This window comes from Sardina pilchardus, chromosome 11 (genome assembly GCF_963854185.1).
Source record: "Sardina pilchardus chromosome 11, fSarPil1.1, whole genome shotgun sequence".
NCBI classification, from domain to species: domain Eukaryota; kingdom Metazoa; phylum Chordata; class Actinopteri; order Clupeiformes; family Clupeidae; genus Sardina; species Sardina pilchardus.
The window spans coordinates 32203785-32222411 of NC_085004.1; the positions used below are offsets into that span (position 1 = coordinate 32203785).

At 46.5% G+C, this 18627-nt stretch overlaps 1 protein-coding gene across 1 annotated transcript in view; it reads left to right on the forward strand.

Annotated features, from left to right (window-relative positions):
* The window catches only part of LOC134096011 (protein unc-13 homolog C), a 97855-nt gene that overhangs the window by 11229 nt on the left and 67999 nt on the right, over positions 1–18627 (forward strand). Inside the window, exons 6-12 of the mRNA XM_062549749.1 lie at positions 1273–1326; positions 5839–6058; positions 7641–7868; positions 9593–9734; positions 14758–14927; positions 15845–15960; positions 16380–16543. Coding sequence (XP_062405733.1) covers positions 1273–1326; positions 5839–6058; positions 7641–7868; positions 9593–9734; positions 14758–14927; positions 15845–15960; positions 16380–16543 — 1094 coding nt within the window. The remainder of the gene's footprint in view (positions 1–1272; positions 1327–5838; positions 6059–7640; positions 7869–9592; positions 9735–14757; positions 14928–15844; positions 15961–16379; positions 16544–18627) is intronic.

The following is an 18627-nucleotide window of genomic DNA, read 5'->3' on the forward strand; positions in this document are numbered from 1 at the left end:
GCCCGGGCACCGTACGGAATATGGCTACCTTGCGTTACCTCCTTTGGCTCCAGCCGAGTGTTCTAAAACCCTTTCTCTATCAACATTACCTGGAGATCCTTGATGGAAATTGAGCTCCTATTATTAACGTGAGTCAGTGGTGTGCCACTGGCTATACACAACAGAAATGTGTGTGTCCTGTCTTTGTCTATTCGTGAGTCTAATGTGCAGTGTAGACAGCAGAAATATTATTCCCAAAAGCTTCATGATCAATATTTGGAAAAAAAAAAGAACCACACATACAGTACATGCATACAGAAGCATGAGTGAACGGTTAGATGTTAATGCATGAATCAGTGATTACGGTATGTACGGATACCGAAGTAATGGCGAGCACAGCTGCATAGTTTCACTCTGCTTACTGGTGAGGAATCACAATATGTTCTGCATGGCCGCAGAAATGCCCATGCCACAACGCTGTATGTGAAATGTTACTTTCATCTGTTCTGTGGACATCTCCTAATTCTCTTTATTTTGTACTCTCTTCTTATGCCACTGGACATACCAGGCTTTGGTAAGTTCCTTTTTAATTGTAATGTTAGTAGGCCCACTAGTGTCATTTTGCACTGCTGTTAAGGAAGCAATGTTGAAAGGCCTGCATAATGGTGTCCACTGATCTATTGGTGTACTGTACCTCATGCTTGCTGAGTCCCTGTGGGTACTCTTGTGTGCCTTTGAATGTTTATCTTTTCAGTTTACCTGCACTGTGGGGTAGAATAACAGTAATGTATTCTTAGTAAACTGGAAGTGTCTACAATTTCTGCTTTATCCTGTCATTGTGTTGTATTTACACGACCAAGGGTCTGAACCATGGATGAGCCTGGCAGTTTATAATAGAACTAAAGCTAAATGTTTTGCTTTTATTGTTAGAACTTCCGGAAAAAATGTTTTATAGCATGCTGGGACTGGGCACATTCTCACAATGCCTGCAACGCTAGATACATGTAGACCCACACTCTCTCAGGCCCACAGAGGGTGGGGGTGGATTAAGCACTTTAACAGCTTCTTTGGGTTCTAAATAGCAGTGTACCTGCTGTCTATTTCCTCCCACATCCACCCATGAGCAGCCATTAAAACACAAAGAACAGCAAGTGTGGCCCTGCCAATCAACTCTCGTTGTGTTCCCATGACAGTGCTCTTGCTCACTCTGGCTATTTTCACAACATGCCAACTTTGATTCAATTACTTTTTGTTCCAACTCTCTCTTCCCCCTAGACTTTGGCTGCTCGAAAGGCAGGCATTTCGTTCGCCCTGGTGAACAGATCTACCTTGAACAACGAGGATCTGGTGAGTGTTTCCTCCACAGACACAGCAGCGCACACAGATAAATCTCACTCAGATCAGGCAGTCACTGGCTAATAGGAGCCAACCAAGCATGGCTAATGTAAAGTGCCAGGCCTGCAGTCAGCCGGCTGAGATGGTTGAGGTGTTGGCGGGGTGGAACAAACAGAGTTACATTCAAAACTTTAGCAGCCTCTTGCAGTTAAGTACTGCACAACATCCGGCTGCAGAGTACCCACCGAATAAGGGCACAGATTGAACGGTGATGCTGCAGCTCATATAGTGGACTTTGTGGTGAACACTCGGTTCCCGGTATTCTAGCTGACGAATCAGAGTGTGATATAAGGATTACCTTGACATGTGTGAAGGATCAGCCAATTCCTTAATGTAACCAGCGATCCCCTTTTAATTATGGCTCCTGCTTTTTGTTAGCTGCAGTGGAAGCGAAGAGGCGGAGAGGGATGAGAGCCTTAATCAATGTCTAGAGAATCACTCTTTTCTTTTTTCCGCTGACCTCCAGAGCTCTATGCAATTGATTGCAATCCACTAAATAAGTAAAAGAGAGCTCTAATGCAATTGTGGGGAGCAATGCGCAATAACCATCTGCTTTTTTTGGGATGCACCTCTTCTCTTGAAAGGTTGTGAAGTGTGAGTGAGTTGCATTTGAAGCCAGTGATGCTGCTCATGTGCTTGAATGGTCTCGCCATGGACACAGCCTTGAAGTGTGTGAAGCATACTGTACTGTATAGTGTGTGCTAATAATATCCACAGAGTCCTCTCCTTGCACTGTATGTACAGTAGGCCTGCGTTAAATCAAGTGTGTAAGTAGGCACAACTTAGGCTTATAAAGGTGTAATTATTCAATACTGTGTAAGCATACTACTGCACCCAGGCCAACACTTTTTGTCACTGCTAGATGGAACCAAGAAAGTTGCTGCACAATATTTAATTGCTAGCCTGGTGCTGTCTAGACTAGATCTGTTGATTGTGGTCACAAAGCAATTTCCTTTTCCTGCTGGATGGACCAATGAGATATCGTGCCACGTAGGGTTATTTTCTTTCTTGCTAGCATCCATCCACTGGGAGCTCTTGAAAGGTGACCACATGTAATGGCAGTGGAGCGAGCTGAGTCATGTGGAATGAAGAGCTTGAGGTGCGCATGCCTCTCTGTCAGATGTTTAGATGAGGATGGGCAAGCTGCATATTGAGCAGCAGTTGTACTGTAAGTAGGCCGACCAGATGTCGCTGTGTTATCCGCTGCATTAAGTACATGAGAGAGCATCCCTGTGAGGAATCACGGTCCAACATGTTCTAACAAACACAGCCATATGTTGTGCAGAAATACTTCAGGAGAATATCTATTGATTTGGAGTGAGGAAAGGAATCAACTTCATCTGAAATGTTAATGTTTTCCAAGTATTTTGGCTCTATAAGTATATTGGTACTCAGCATCTGGTGGAATCAAAAATTAACATGTGATATATAAAATCCAATTCTTGAGAGTTCTAACCTTTACTTCCTATAGCTCTGAGGACTGTTTCAGCTTTAAATAGCATGATTGCCTATACTGCTATTGGGTAGATATGTTCCAACAAAGAATATCTGTATTGTATGAAATGTACATATCCATGTATGTCATTATAGCATGAGTTGGTTTTTACCTTAAGCGATTTTACAAGGCACGTGCGTGTTGTTTTAAGTTCACATGTTTTAAGCCGCCTTCATTACAAGCCATCCTTGGTTGTTCATTGTAACTCATGGACTTCCTAAAAACCCAATTCATATATCATCCGATATTTGATCATCATGGCCCAGTCCCTCAACTGTTTGCTACGGGTGAAGGCTCAAGGCTAATGCCCCTTGATGTGCCATAGCCGTGTAGCTTCTCTGACACCAACTGAATGGGCAAAGAATGTGCAATATACTACTAACTGAACCTCTACCATGAGAGCTATTGAAAATGGTCAGGTTGTCAAGGTTACTATGCCTATGGAAGCAGGGGGTGGTGATTGTGTATTTTCAGTCAAGGAAAGCTGCTTCTGATCGATAAAGGCATCGATGTCAGGCATCACGTATTGTGCCTAGTGCTGCACCATGCAGTGACTCTGAAGTGTCAGGCAATTGGTAGAGGGAGAATCAAGGACTGTCGCTGTCTCAATTGGGTCTGATCTTTGAGACTAAATCCATGTCATTTGTAAAAGATATTCGCAGAGAAAGAGTTCAAAAGAAAGAATTCATGAAAACCACTTCCAACTTGCCACCAGCATCAGCAAATGGGGCCTCACGCTATTCTCAGCCGGGCAGCTGAACCCTGTTGGCAACCCCAGTCTCCTCACTCCGGAGAGCCAGTTATCTGGAGTAAAACTCACAAAGAGCGAGGAGTTGCTAATTAGGAATCATAATGAAGACTTCATCAGAAAAATGAGATGCTTTGAGTGCTGAACATGCAGAATGTACTGTACACCAAAGCTTTACCTCGACACAGAGATGCTTTATCTGTGTGTGTGTGTGTGTGTGTGTGTGTGTGTGTGTGTGTGTGTACCACTGTGAGGCCCTGTGAGATGTACAGTAGACTGAGGAGAGGGGTCACCCACTCTTTGATGTAAAGGCATTAGATGACTCTGCTGCCTTAAATTTGATGGAGAGTGTTTCTTGTCATGGCCCTTTGCCAAGTCGTGGATAGCACGTTGACATATTGTCCGCTGAAACTTTGCCAGATTAAATAAGAAGTCGTTTTGGCTTTGGCCTGACCGCTCAACATTTCATTAAATGATGCCTCTCATTTGCACAGTAGGCACGCGAGATTGAGCTCATCTCTGAACTCGCCTCTGAACTCGTCTCTCACACTGTTGTGGTTAGCCATGTGTGTGCCTTTTTCCCCCCTGGTGGCTTGAAATGTTCCCTGTCAGTACACACTGTGGGACTTACAATAAGGCCTGAGCCCTGTGAATGTCAAACAGCATGTTTGGTTATTGCTCACAAGATGCTTAAAATGAGTGTGTGACGTGTGGGAGGCACATCACCATCACCGCAGGCTGTATCTTTAGTGGTGACATTTTGGTCACATTTTGGGTGGTAGAGTTCAACCCATCACACTGAAACACATTCTCGCCTTATTTCAAGCTTCTCTGTACCCATCACGAGTCCCTAAAGGAAGTTCAATAGAACTCGTGGTCACATGTGATCTTGATTGCCAAATAAAGCAATATTATGCCATTTTCATGGTTCATTGAAATTGTTACCAGTAATGCCACTAAGCCTCCAGGGCACATTATGTCCTCTCAAAGGGTTTTATGGCCTCAGTCCAGCTCCAATAAGTGTGTGATTTTAATAGCATGCGCTCAGAGTACCTCACACACACCTTGTGGTAATGCTAACATGATGAAATGAGATGAGATCAAATAGCTCAATTGGTATTGCGCAAATATTTAGTTATACACAAATGCTGTCCCTAGTCCTGGACAGGAATAGCTTTCCTAATGAAGCTCACTCCAATAGTTTTAATGAAGTACTTTCAGGAATTGCTCTTACCTTATTTCTTTTTTTTCTGGGTCCGTGCACAAAGTTAACATTATTGGCGGTTAATGTAATGGCTGTGTGGGAGGAAGACAGGAATCTGGAGGCAATAAAACTCTCTGCAGAATGCTTTGCTGGAGAAGTTGGAGAACTCAATAGACTGTCCACGTCTCTGTCAGCTGTAAATCATGCTGCCCATGTCTCACTCCCGCCCAGCCTACGCCCCCCCCCCCCACCCCCCCCCCCCCCCCCCACCACTGAGCACACACTGTAAAAAGGCAGAAGTTATAGCGCACATTGATTTCTCCCTGTCACCAAGAAGCAAACGATGGTTAGATATCTGTGGGGCTGTTATGGTCACATGACGGAGACACTTGGAAGGGCCTCCGACAATAAAACATCCCAACTGAATGAGAGGGGTCCTTTAAGGTCAGGGGTCACTTCTGATTGTGATTCACAACTGGCACTGAGAAGAGAGAGGGCCACTATCATGCGACTTTGGAATTGATTGGACAAAGAGGGGAGCATGTACATGTATATACTAATACAGAAACATAAATCAATATGCCATGGCACGGGCGCCCAAAGATGAAGATGGGCTGTGAAAAACATGTCATCAGATGTCAGGCTTGATAGCAGATTGGCACAGCTGCCCTTTACATTTTCCTTTCATTGAAGCAGAGTGTGCAACGTCATGTCATTTTATTTCATGTTAGCCATGGAGAGTCTCACCATTGTAATTCAACATAGAATGGCTCTAGTCAATTGGAATACATCATTTATGGTGATTTTTAGCGAATATGACAATTTACAGTTACAGTATTTGTTTTTTTGGTATTTGTGCACAGACACGGATAATTGTTTTTTTTTTTCATAATGCACTTTGTAACATGGTCATATTCATCAAAATGATGTGACAACAGCAAGATGAATTTGTGAGGCAATAACTCTGTGTTCCGGGCAGCTGAGCAGGGCTCAATTAATCTCTGTTTTCTGCTGTAGAAACTGCACGTGCTTAGGAAGACCTTGCAGGCCTTGATCTACCCCATCTCCTCCACCACACCGCACAACTTTGAGGTGTGGACGGCCACCGCTCCCACATACTGCCATGAGTGTGAGGGCCTGCTGTGGGGCATCGCTCGACAGGGCATGCGCTGCTCTGAGTGTGGGGTCAAGTGTCATGAAAAGTGTCAGGACCTTCTCAACGCAGACTGTCTACAGCGTGAGTGTCATTCCTGTAACATGTGCTGTTCATGTACTATGTGCATAGTTCTGACGGGAGACATCTATCACTCTACAGTTCACTTTATCCACTCTTCCTCAACACAGCCTCCTTACTTCCTCTCTGTCCGTTACCTCAGCTACAATTCCCTTTCTCTTCTTTTCTCTCTCTCTCTCTCTCTCTCTCTCTCTCTCTTCATCTATCTGTCTGTCTTTTTTTCTTTTTCACTGTGATGCACAGGTGTGTGATTATGTGTAGCATAGTGTCACAAAAAAGAAATAAAATGAAAAGTCAAGTTTTCATTGCATATAATTTGCATGGATATTACTTATTTCAATATCATTCTTTTCCTTTGTTGCCTGCCACTCATATTGATATAGAAGGAGAATGTTCAACCCCAGTATGATCCCAGGGACAGTGTAACTATGACATAAAAAATACAGCAATGAACATTTTTAATATAATTCCAAATAGTCATGCTTCGGAGACCTTGAAGATGAGGCAATCATTTGACACTTTTGTGCAGACCATTTTAGCCGTATGATGGGCTAGACCACAGTGTCTTCTCTCCAGATTGGACAGCAGGCCTCTACAGTTCTCTCATTATACACACACACACACACACACACAATATAATATTGAAGTTTGTCAGGTTGTTTAAGGTCCGTGTATGCATTTGTATTCAAAGTCGTACTGTATATTAAACCGATTAGTCCTCCTAAGTTTTTCCTGAGTCAACACTTTTACCGTGATGCACTTTTACCTTAAACGGCTTCACAACAGCATACGGTTGGTGTCTCAGATGGCACTTTTCAAACTGGATTCTCGGTTTGATTGTCTTTTTTTTCTAGCGAAGACATGTAAGCTTCGGGGAACAATTGTCACTGTTCTAAATTAAATTAGACATGCTTGGATTGATGTAAAACTGATTCTTTTTTGCATTTTCTCAAATGATGACTAATTTCCCGTTTGAGTCCTTGACCCCCCTGCTGATGACAGGCTAGATAATTCAATTAAGTTTGGCGAGGCGTCCTGAAATGTCAGCACTTGTACAACAAAGTGGGTCCAGCATGAGTGCAAGCTGCTGGGATCCCCTCCAAAGCTTACTTCACTCACTCATACTGTTTAATCTTCATGGCTTATCTCTCTCTGTGTGTGTGTGTGTGTGTGTGTGTGTGTGTGTGTGTGTGTATGTGTGTCTGTGTGTGCGTGTGTCTCTGTGTGTGTGCGTGCTTGTGATGCATATGTATGTGCACTTTTCTGTGTGTGTGTGTGTGTGTGTGTCTGTGTGTGTGTGTGTGTGTGTGTGTGTGCCTGTGTCTCTGTGTGTGTGCGTGCTTGTGATGCATATGTATGTGCACTTTTCTGTGTGTGTGCGTGTGTGTGTGTGTGCGTGTGTGCGTGTGTGTGTGTGTGTGTGTGTGTGTGTGTGTGTGTGTGTGTCTGTGTCTGTGTGTGTGTGCGTGTGTGTGTGTGTGTGTGTGTGCGTGTGTGTGTGTGCGTGTGTGTGTGTGTGTGTGTGTGTGTGTGTGTGTGTGTGTGTGCATTTTATCGTTACTCATGTCTCTTTCTCCATGCACAGGAGCGGTGGAGAAGAGCTCTAAGCATGGCGCGGAGGACAAAACCCAGAACATCATCATGGCCATGAAGGAGCGCATGAAGATCCGGGAGAAGAACAGGCCCGAGGTGTTTGAGGTGATCCAGGAGATGTTTGAGATCTCCAAGGAGGACTTCACTACGCATCTTAAGTCAGCCAAGCAGGCTGTGCTGGAGGGAACCTCCAAGTGGTCGGCTAAAATCACCATCACAGGTCAGAGCTGGATATCAGTACAGCGGTACAGCTGAGGATAATAAGAGCTCTTTTCCAAAACGCTATAAATCCATTTTTGAAAACATTAGATAATCATAAATGTTATTTATTTCAGTTGTTTTGTTTTTATTGAGTAAAGATAAATCAACTAAACATAGCCCAATACAGTTTCACTGAGATCACTTGAAAAACAAAATAAAATAAAAAAAATATTTATGAAAATTCATTAAAATGGTGGATATAGCGTTTTGGAAAAGAGCTCTTGTTTTGAAACATTAAAAATATTGCATAAGCCTCACAGCATAACTAAGATGTGTTGATTACAGAAAGACACACATTATCTGGGTCTTTACCAATTCATTTTTCTTCTGTATTTGCTAGCTTGTTGCTATGGCATGCGTACTGTAGGTATTTTGGTGGAAATTTGAGACCTGTAAATACTTCATTATCATGATAGACATCATATATTCATAGATAGCTGAATTGATAGTTGATTAAGCACATGTGAATGGCCCCTGTGACTGTAAATACTTCACTATCATGATAGACATCATATATTCATAGATAGCTGAATGGATAGTTGATTAATCACATGTGAATGGCCCCTGTGGCAGTAGGAGGGACTGCTTGCTCTCTTGACCGTGTCAGTGTCCAGTGTCTACTGTGCACCTTCACCTGACTTTGCCCGCCTCTGATGCTGTGAATTATTGCTAAGTTTGCACTTCTGCCAGGATGTCAATAAACACAGGGGGAAGAAAAACACAGTGATGCCTTAATTTATCTCTAAGGCTATATTGAATTTCCCATTTTGGAATGTATTCATTGACTCGTTATTTATCTATTATTCATTTGATAAACACGGAGGCCCATCGATTCCAGTGGCAACAGTTTTTCTCTGTTATTCCATCCCATGGATTGTTCCTGGCTATACCTGCAGTGTGTGGCACCTGGACAAGTCGTCATCTCTCTGGTGGGGAGCGAGCCTGCCGAGGCTGCATTGATGCAGTGGACTTGAGCAGTGACTCCCCCACCACCTCCCCAAACCTCCCCAGTCACCCCAGGCTCTCTATAGTGCCTCCATGCCTCCCCCACCACCTCCCCAAACCTCCCCAGTCACCCCAGGCTCTCTATAGTGCCTCCATGCCTTCCCCACCACCTCCCCAAACCTCCCCAGCCACCCCAGGCTCTCTATAGTGCCTCCATGCCTTCCCCACCACCTCCCCAAACCTCCCCAGCCACCCCAGGCTCTCTATAGTGCCTCCATGCCTTCCCCTCTGTGGGAACCCTTTCTGCTGCTTGCTCGCTCACTCGCTCCCCACCAATCACTCTCGGCAGCCAACTGCAGGATATATGTAACATGAATAATTTAGCATGTCACTCATTTATGTTTAATAACCTAATGCTCTCTCCCCTTTTATGGCACTGTGAAATACTACTGGCGCTGTGAATGATGGTGTGCGGCTACCCCCTGACTCGCCATTGACTGAGCAGAATTATACAATGGGAGCTGTGGCACAACACACCAGAGCCCCCTTCTCTTTATGACTTCTGCCCTGATGACTTGTCTAATAAAACTAAACAGCACTATTTGTATGTCTGTGGCCCTCGGGCAGCGGCAGACAGAAAGTAAACACAAGCGAATAAAATGCAAGAGACGTTTGTTGTTTTTGGGGAAGATTCTGACAGGATTTGATGCTGACGGTTGTTTTGTGCTCTCCACCCAGTTGTGTGCGCGCAGGGCTTGCAAGCCAAGGACAAGACGGGCTCCAGCGACCCTTACGTCACCGTGCAAGTGGGGAAGACCAAGCGCAGGACCAAGACCATATTCGGAAACCTCAATCCTGTCTGGGAGGAGAAATTCTTCTTGTGAGTCACTCTGGAATTTTACTACGTCAGAAAGAGCACTATGGCCTGAGTCTCGTTAGGAGAGAGGCCACCCTCCCACATCCAGAAAAATATACATACTCATACTCATTTTCACAATTCTCTTTGCTTTTAATTATGCGCAATATCGGTTTGACAGAGGACATCCCAATGCAAGGTTGTCTAAAATCCTGTCTAATAGTCCACTGTGTTGCCATAATGACTGCCTGGCTATTATGCCCTATCTTGCTGTTGCATAACCATTGCTCTTGATAAGAGGGGCAGGCTCTTAGGAGGCTCTGAATAGACCATAATGAAGAAACATGCGACTACTCACTAGCTCAGGCCCCTTAGCCAAGGCAGCCTCATTCCTTTTCATAGTCTTGAAGGGAAGCACATTGCCTGGTATATCCTTGAGCCCCTCACAATCATTCTATTGTCATATTACGGTGAGGAGTGGCTTAGCTTTTCACCCCATCTGTGTGTTCTATCTCTCCATGGGCGTATGAGGCCCGTGAGGCTGGATAAGGAGCAGCTACTCCACTGCTGCAGCACAGCCTCCCCGCTGGATCATCATTATTTTTGCTTGCCTGATGCCTGCCTTAATCATGCTTTTAGATTCATTTGACCTTAAAAGCTATAGGTTTGTCATTTCGAATAGAAGGCTATTTCTGAGCTATCAAATGGAACAGTCTACTTGAGTGGTGTATGGGTGGAAATACATGCCATTACATCAAGCCAGATAAGCAGATTGTTTGCTTTGATCTCCCTGCAGATGTTTGTAGGTTTTCTAACCTTCATTTCCATTAGGGTCCTTGTGTCATATTATGTGGGCAGCTTAAATAGCAATCATGAAACTGCAACCATAAATGGGAAATGCTTTTCCAAAATTGCAAAATATAAAATACTTTAGCTGGACGGCACCCTAGGCACAAATATATTTACTGTTGAGTGTGAATATTACATGCACAGCAAAAGACGGACTGCACTGGTGGTTTAATCTTTTCCACAAACATCCTATATTCCTTGCCTATGTCTAATCTTTCCAGAAGCTGGCAATGCATCCCTCCAGTGGATAATTAAATGTAATGCACACATCTTGGTATGCAGAAATGATCGCACATTGGTGGGGCTTATTTATGAGTCAGAATTCACAGTCCCTTGTGGCACAGACTTGCACGTCATGATTTTATACATGGAGGGTAAGACATTAGCATGTGTGAGTCCAGGCAGCACAGGTCTTATATTGTGCTCTCTGTTCACATGGAGGGTAAGACATTAGCATGTATGGGTTCAGGCAGCACAGGTCTTATATTGTGCTCTCTGTTCACATGGAGGGTAAGACATTAGCATGTATGGGTTCAGGCAGCACAGGTCTTATATCCCGCTCTCTGACCTCAATCCACGGAGGCTCGCTCTCTTTTAATTCTCCCTTCCACTGGCCAGTCTAATCCTGAGAGTCCTGGACTGCAGATGACGATAGGCTAGTCTCTGCCCTCCCAGATGAAGTCCTTTTAAGAGCACACATCCTTCAGCTCCATTAAAGCTCTGCTGTGCCCGGGCTCACACGCTCTGCTTTAAGAGTCCCTCTTCCTCTTTTTTATATTTGTTTCAACTGTTATCCCAAGCCAAGCTCTGTGACTGACAGCACCATAAATCGTTTGTCATAGACACGTGGATTTACTGTAACCTGCAAAGGGGAGGGAGAGCGCAGAGGTCACTCTTTTATTCTTTCTCTCTCCAATGCAGTTCTTCAAAAGAAGCAGGCAATCCTAAATTATTGGAGTCGTTTTGTCAATATTACTGTTAATGGACCAGAGAACGCAGATACTCGGAAATCTTCTCACAGAGATGCATGGCCGCTAGTTTATTTTTGGTTTGAATGATGCGATAGTGCATTAGCTCACCAGGGTACGATACCTCTAATATCAGGGGGGCTGTACCAAGCCACCTGCCTGCACAATGCAAACACAATGCATTTGAGCTTGTTACATATGACAGGGTGAGGAGATGGCGCTCCTCGTCCCTCTGGGTCATTTGGTATTGATGGCGGTGGGGAGGCTGGACCATCTGCCACCCAGGGGCACCATGGGAGCCCATAGATCACCCTCCCAGTGAAGTCTACCCCCTGCCGGCACACTGTCACAGCCTTAGTGCACCCAGGGGCCAATTAAAAGGCCGATGAGACGAGGTGTTAGTGGCCGTAATTTTTGCGTAATCTGCATTTTTCAACCCGGTTGTTTGTTGTGGCGAGGACAGCGGCGTGCCGACAGCGCGAGTACAATCAGCAGATGTGGAGACGTGTCCATTAGTGGCGCGATCCATCAGGAGCAGAATGGCCCGTGGTGCAGGCCGATAGCCTATTCCACGCGTGTTCTCATCCCAGGGGCCCTGGTGCGTTACTCATGAAATGTAAAGAGCAGGAAAAACACACAGGAGGAAAAACACATTACCACAAACACTGCCGCAGGCCCAGGAGCAGCAGAAACAACACCAGGCACTGCATCTCTGTTTGCCTAAACACCCATTTGAGCTGCACATTAGTGACTTTTGAAGGCAAATTGTTCTTTTTGCTTTGAGCTCTTTGGACAGTGCCGTTCTGCCTTACCGCTTGTTTTTTTGTGCTACGAGCTGCATCATTTTTGTCATCATTTTGTGAGATTTTTGTCCTGTGTCATCAGGAATGCTGAAGAAAAAACAGGTTTCCTTCTGGCCATGTATGGTGAACATATCAAGTGTCAAGGGAAAAAAGAGTCGTGTAATATCATACAGAGGCAGAGTGAGGGTTGGAAATCCATGGCTGTAGTCCACAATAGGCTGTTCCTTCAGGTTCAGCACCACGGACAGCACCACGGACAGCACCAGAGACCAATTTAGCTTGAAGCTCCACAGCACTCACAAGTGAGTGCGCAGACAAAGCGAGCGCTCTGAGCAAGCCAAATGATGCTGTCAGCTTGGTTGAGCTAGCATGTTCATTTCCCATGAGGCTGTGCTGTAGATGTATTGCTTCTGTATATGCCCAGTGTGACACCACTCCCACAGCCAGCGCTTTTCATTTGGAAGCATCAACAATACATTACGTGAGAGTAGTGATTTGTGAGGGGGTAGATTGGTAGGACTTGAGGTGGGATAAGTAGACTTTCCTTTGGAACGGAATCCCTTTTTGCTCATACCCTTTTAGAAGCATAAAGAAACTGTCTTCTTACATAGCTTCTCAACCCCAATGTCTTTCTCCTTTTCTCCCTGTATTACACTCATCATTTGTGTTCCTCCCTTCGCCACTCTTATTTAGAGCCATCAGGCTACATCTGTGCCCTCGTACTGCTCTGGGACTATAATTAATAGTGCTCTCATCTAGTCATTACAATTAGGAGTACATTCATTCAATCAAGGTGGCCTAATATCAGTATATAACACACTAATATAATAACTGCAACAATAACCACTACTTCTGTTTGAAGGACCAGACACACACAGCTGTAGATCTAATAAAAGAGCCAGAGCCATGTCTAATGGAGGTTTTCCACTCAGGAGTACACTGAGACCTCCCCAGCTCCGTATGACAGGCCCTTCCAGCACACCTTCCTCCCTCCATCTGTGAGCATGGAGCTGCGGATCCCCTCCCCCTCCCCCTCCCCCTGCTCCTGTAGGCAGTCCTGCGTCTGTGTGTGTGTGTGTGTGTGTGTGTGTGTGTGTGTGTGCAGCAGGCTGGGTCGTGGGCGGAGGGAGCCTCCCCCTGCCCCTGTAGGCAGTCCTGCGTCTGGGTCGTGGGCGGAGGGAGCCTCCCCAGTGCGCATGCAGGACCTCCTTGAAGAGAGCTGGCGGGGATGGCCTGACGTCAATTCTAGCTGACAGGGCATCGTGAGAAGGAGAGAAATGATTATTACGTCTTTCCTCCCAGTCTTCCTCTCCCTCTGTCTTCCTCTCCCTCCCACGGTCCCATATATCTCGCCGGAACACAGGAAATATGAATGTCAGGAGATGACAGACCAACAAAAGAGGCCCGAAAATACAGCCTCAGTTTGGCATGTAGTTACCGGGGGTCTCTGGAGGCCATAAAACTGGGCTCTCTGCAGATACGGTAATGCGGCGTCCTGACAAACATAACAGACGGATCCTTAGTACAGCTCCATTTATTATGTGGCCACGAGTCGGCACTTTAATGTTCATTATGGGCTCTGCCTCGCTCCTGTGGTAAGAGCACTGTCAGGCTGCCATGAGAGTGGTTTCTGCTAATATATTAGCCGGGTCTCTGTTGAGTTTTTGGGCCTGTGTAAGTGCCTCAATTCACCACAGAGCTCTATAGGTGCCACTGCTGGCTACAGAGTGGATTAGCCATGAGTTATGTTGGCGCGCAAGCAGCGCTTTGTCTTACCAGGACTTATATTGATATGCAACATCAACGCTGAGGAAGGGCCTTTGTTGACATTAAATTGGCACACGCTTGTGTAAATAAATAATGAGGTGTCTGCTGCCCACAACGCGATACAACGGTAATTCTTGTGGAAACTTGTGATTTGTGCTCGTTTGGTTTTTCAAAGGTCAGTTATGACATGGGATGTCTATGCAAACTCTCACTCTTCTTTGATGCGTCAGCTCGGCTGCAAGTAAATGCTCCATGATTGACACATTCAGGCTGCTTCGCCCTTTTTTTGATTCGCAAACCCACCGCAGCTTTCTCTCTCAAAGGGTACGCAGTCGGGCCCGATGAAGAGCGATTGGAAAGGAATCGGCGTAATCGTATTGCGAGGTTTAAAAATGTGGCGTTCAAATGCAATCTCACTATGAATTTATGGCCTGTATTGCATTAGTATTGTGCACTCGGGCTCACTGTGGTATGTTTCCTCTACAAATGGCCTTTCAAGTCTTCCGTCTGTCTGGCCGGGGGGGATTGAGGAGGGGGGGCAATGAGGAGGGGGGGCATTGAGGAGGGGGGGGGATAAGTGCCCTGTTTGTCGATTCAGTGGAGCATGTGACCTTACCGGGCTGCTGGGTGCTCATGAGTGCGCTTCCCTCTGCATTCCAGCGAGTGCCACAACGCCACCGACAGGATAAAGGTGAGAGTTTGGGACGAGGATGATGACATCAAGTCGCGGGTGAAGCAGCACTTCAAGCGGGAGTCTGATGACTTCCTCGGGCAGACCATCATCGAGGTGCGAATGCTCAGTGGTGAAATGGACGTGTGGTACAATCTGGGTAAGTAGACGGCCGCCACACTGGTCATCAGACCACATATCACACCACTGATGACCGTTATTATGCCCTGACAGCTGACCATTCTGAATGACAGAATGTCTATAAAGTGCTACACAGTCCTGATGTAGAGACAGGAAATAGGACCCCTGTCTGTCAATTATTTAGTGTGTGCATAGCACAGTGAGTGAAGGAGGACCTTTGAGGTTGGCAAATGTTACCAACCAATGCCAATGTGGCTGACATAATCTTAAATAAGTGAGAATCATTGATTTCACACCAGGTTGCTGCTCTCCTCAAGTAAAGGGAGCTAGACTATTTTGTGCTCAAAAAACGTTGAGTGAGCATCTCTTTGCCACTGTTGTGTTTGTACAGTTCTCCACTGCATTTTTAATTCCTCCTGCAGCAGTGGTAATGTGGGCTGTGCTGAAAGTCTGACATTTCACTTTCCCCCATCTGTTCTCCTCTGCGACTAACAATGAAGAAAGTTCCGGTCACGGCGCCAGTTTGGCTTCAGGAACTGTTAATATGAGTTAGATTCTTAAAAAAAAAAAAAACCCGATGCTCTCATAAATTGCAACATTTCTTTGCGTGAGTGTGTATCCGAGGCTGAAAAAGCCAACCTCTAGACAGCCGTTAAACACAGCACAGAGGCGCAAGGAGTCTACACAGCTGAGCTCTGCTGACATCTGTGATGTTGGCCCAGTCTGTGTGATGGAGAACCTTTAGAGGCTGCTGCTGCAAGAGGCTCTGGCCATGCTCCGTATCACTCCATTTATTTGACCACAGATTACATCGAGTCTCCTGTATGAGTACGGCAGAGAGAAAACACACACCCACACACCTTTGTGTCTGAAATAATAAATGCCTTAGGTCTAACCTCTTCTCTCTCTTTTTTTTTTCTTGTGCTTGCCCTCTAGATAAAAGAACGGACAAATCTGCAGTGTCGGGCGCCATTAGACTGAAGATCAGCGTAGAGATGAAAGGAGAGGAAAAAGTGGCTCCACCCCATGGCCAGTACACTTGTTTACATGAGGTGAGCAGCACTCTCATTTAGCATCCAGCAGACTGGGGCCTTCATTAGCCCTGAGATATGGAGCGCTCTCATTCATTAGTGCTTGTAGTGAGGCTGGAGTCGGTAGTGAGTTCCTATTGTTCTCCAAACAAACAGTTGAGTTGTGAAAACCAGCGCACCATAAAAGTGCACTCTACGCATAACATGAGATTTGTTTAATATCGTTCTGCTTGCAGAGGAAGACACTGCTTATGTATTCATCAATTATGGCTGGTACAGTAGCCCTCATCTCAAATGCATACTCTTTAGTCTGGGGCTGTGTTCCCGGAAATGCATTTCAGCTCATCTGGAGTTCCCAGGCATCTCTTATTGGTGCTCCACGACGCCTGTGTTTAGCGATAGCGCTGTGAATTAATGTACGGCTCCTCCTTTGCTTGCAGAATCTGTTCCACTACCTGACGGAGGTGAAGTATGGCGGAGCCGTGAAGATCCCGGAGGTGAAAGGGGACGAGGCGTGGAAGGTTTACTTTGACGACGTCTCCCAGGAGATCGTTGACGAGTTTGCCATGCGCTTCGGCGTGGAGTCCATCTACCAGGCCATGACGTGAGTGACACGGCTAGCCCTCATAGCTGCCATTGATCCCCAGCCTCCCACTCAGGACGCCGCTGCTCTAAAGTGCTGTGTGCACAGGCTGGAGATGAGCAAGCACCCCGCGGCACCTTTACACTGTGGGGATCCTGCTGAATTATGGCGCTTTTTAAAAGCGCATGCATAAGCCTGTCTTGTTGTATTGATCATCATAATTCACGTGACGAGGGAGCGGGAGCGGCGGTGGCGATGGCAGGGGCTGAGGGATGCTGGTGCGTGCGTGCGTGCGTGTGTGTGTGCACTGGCCAGACGACCCTGGTGGATCGCGGCGGACGAGAGCGCTGATGAGCTCATAATTGCTTGTGCAGCTGTGCTCAGGTGGAGGAGGCGGGAGCGGAGGCGGGAGCGGAGGCGGCCAGGAAGTGTGTGAGGGATGGCGGCGATGGCGGCGCGTGCTTCATGGCCACCACTTATGGCGCGTTCGGCAGGATATATGAATGGGTCTGCCACTTATGGCGCGTTCGGCAGGATATATGAATGGGTCTGCCAGCAGGGAGCTCCTTAGACCGGCCTGCCCTCAGCCTGCAATCATTCTAAACTTGATGGCTTTATAAATCATAGCGCTGTCCCTGACAGGCTGGACTTCCCTTGAAGGGCTGGCCTGAGAAAAAGAACAGGCGAGAGGGAAGGGAAACTGGGTGGTGGACGCTGTCACCTGCCCCTGGAGTCGTATTGCCCCATTGCAGCAGAGCGGGACCTCACACTGTTTTTATACCCAAAGCAAAATGAAAGTGCTCAAAAGTCAGGAATGCTTTCAGGCAAAGCTCAGTGTAGGGGAAACTGATGTGGTGGCCCTCGCTGTGAGCACTGCACACCAGATAACCAAATAATGTGGCGTGGGGATTTTCCAGAAGTTGCAGGTGCACATTTCGTAGCTCCAGAGTTTCTCGCGCGTGTTTGTGAGCAGTGCTGCGATTGAGAGTGCCCGTACAGTAATTAATTAGTGCTCCCACTGCAGTTCACCCCCGTCCTCTCGGAGGCCCGGAGCTGCAGGAGGAGCTGCTGGCGATGAATCATACTTTAATGTTGTGCATCCCTCCTGTCAGAGCCGTCCCCTGGGCCTGCTCACAGCGCTGCACATGAGGAAGAGAGAAGCCCACGCTAACGTGGCGTCTCCTGCACCTCGGTGCTGCGGCTCACTTCGGAGAGTGTGTGCAGGGGGGGTGCGAGGGCACTGCAGGCTGCCGTGACACTGGCCACGGAGAGGCGCCGAGGAAAGGGCCAGCCTGCCCGCCTGCCCAGGATCTCCCTCCGCACGCTGACCAGGCTTCTCCCACTCCCGTCCAGATCCCCAGGATTTCCCTCCACACACTGACCATGCTTCGCCCGCTCCCGTCCAGATCCCCAGGAGCCTCCACTGGCTCAGCTCCCTGCGCGCACAACTGCAGTGGATTGTACCCCCCATCTGCAGCTCTGGTGTAGGCTAAGCCAGGACGTGTTCTTCGCCTAATATTTAAGTTGGCTGGTGAATCTGCTTGCAACTGAAGCATTTTAAGAATCATTATTAAAATATACTCATTGTGTTTTTTGCATCCTTAGCTAAGAGCAATGTTCCATTCATTTGCATTCCGAAGCAGCTCATTGGATGTATTGCCTAACATTCATAAAGTACCCAAGGGGTACAGCCACCCCCCATTTAAACACCCTTAAATGGAGTGTCATTGATGTGTCAGTTGTGAGTTCCTAAGGGTACTCCAACAGTCAACAGTCAGATTGTGAACACTCATCAGTAGAGGCCATCAAGCGTAGCTATTGTACTTGTGACTGCCATAGCTCACCCATAGTCAATATGGTCTCTGGAAACCTGTCATGACCCACATGCTACTGTATGACATCTGTTTATCGATTGGCTCAAGACCTTATGGAGTTGAACCATTTTCTCTAAGTATTGAACTACCAACATGGAGACAGAATCACAAATCAGAGTGCTCTTTGATTTATGCGTTCAATATTTCTGAATAGACTACAGCGCTTGACATTGTGCTTTAATCTAATTACACTGGTGAAATGTGGGATACTAGAGCAATTTGGCATGATGA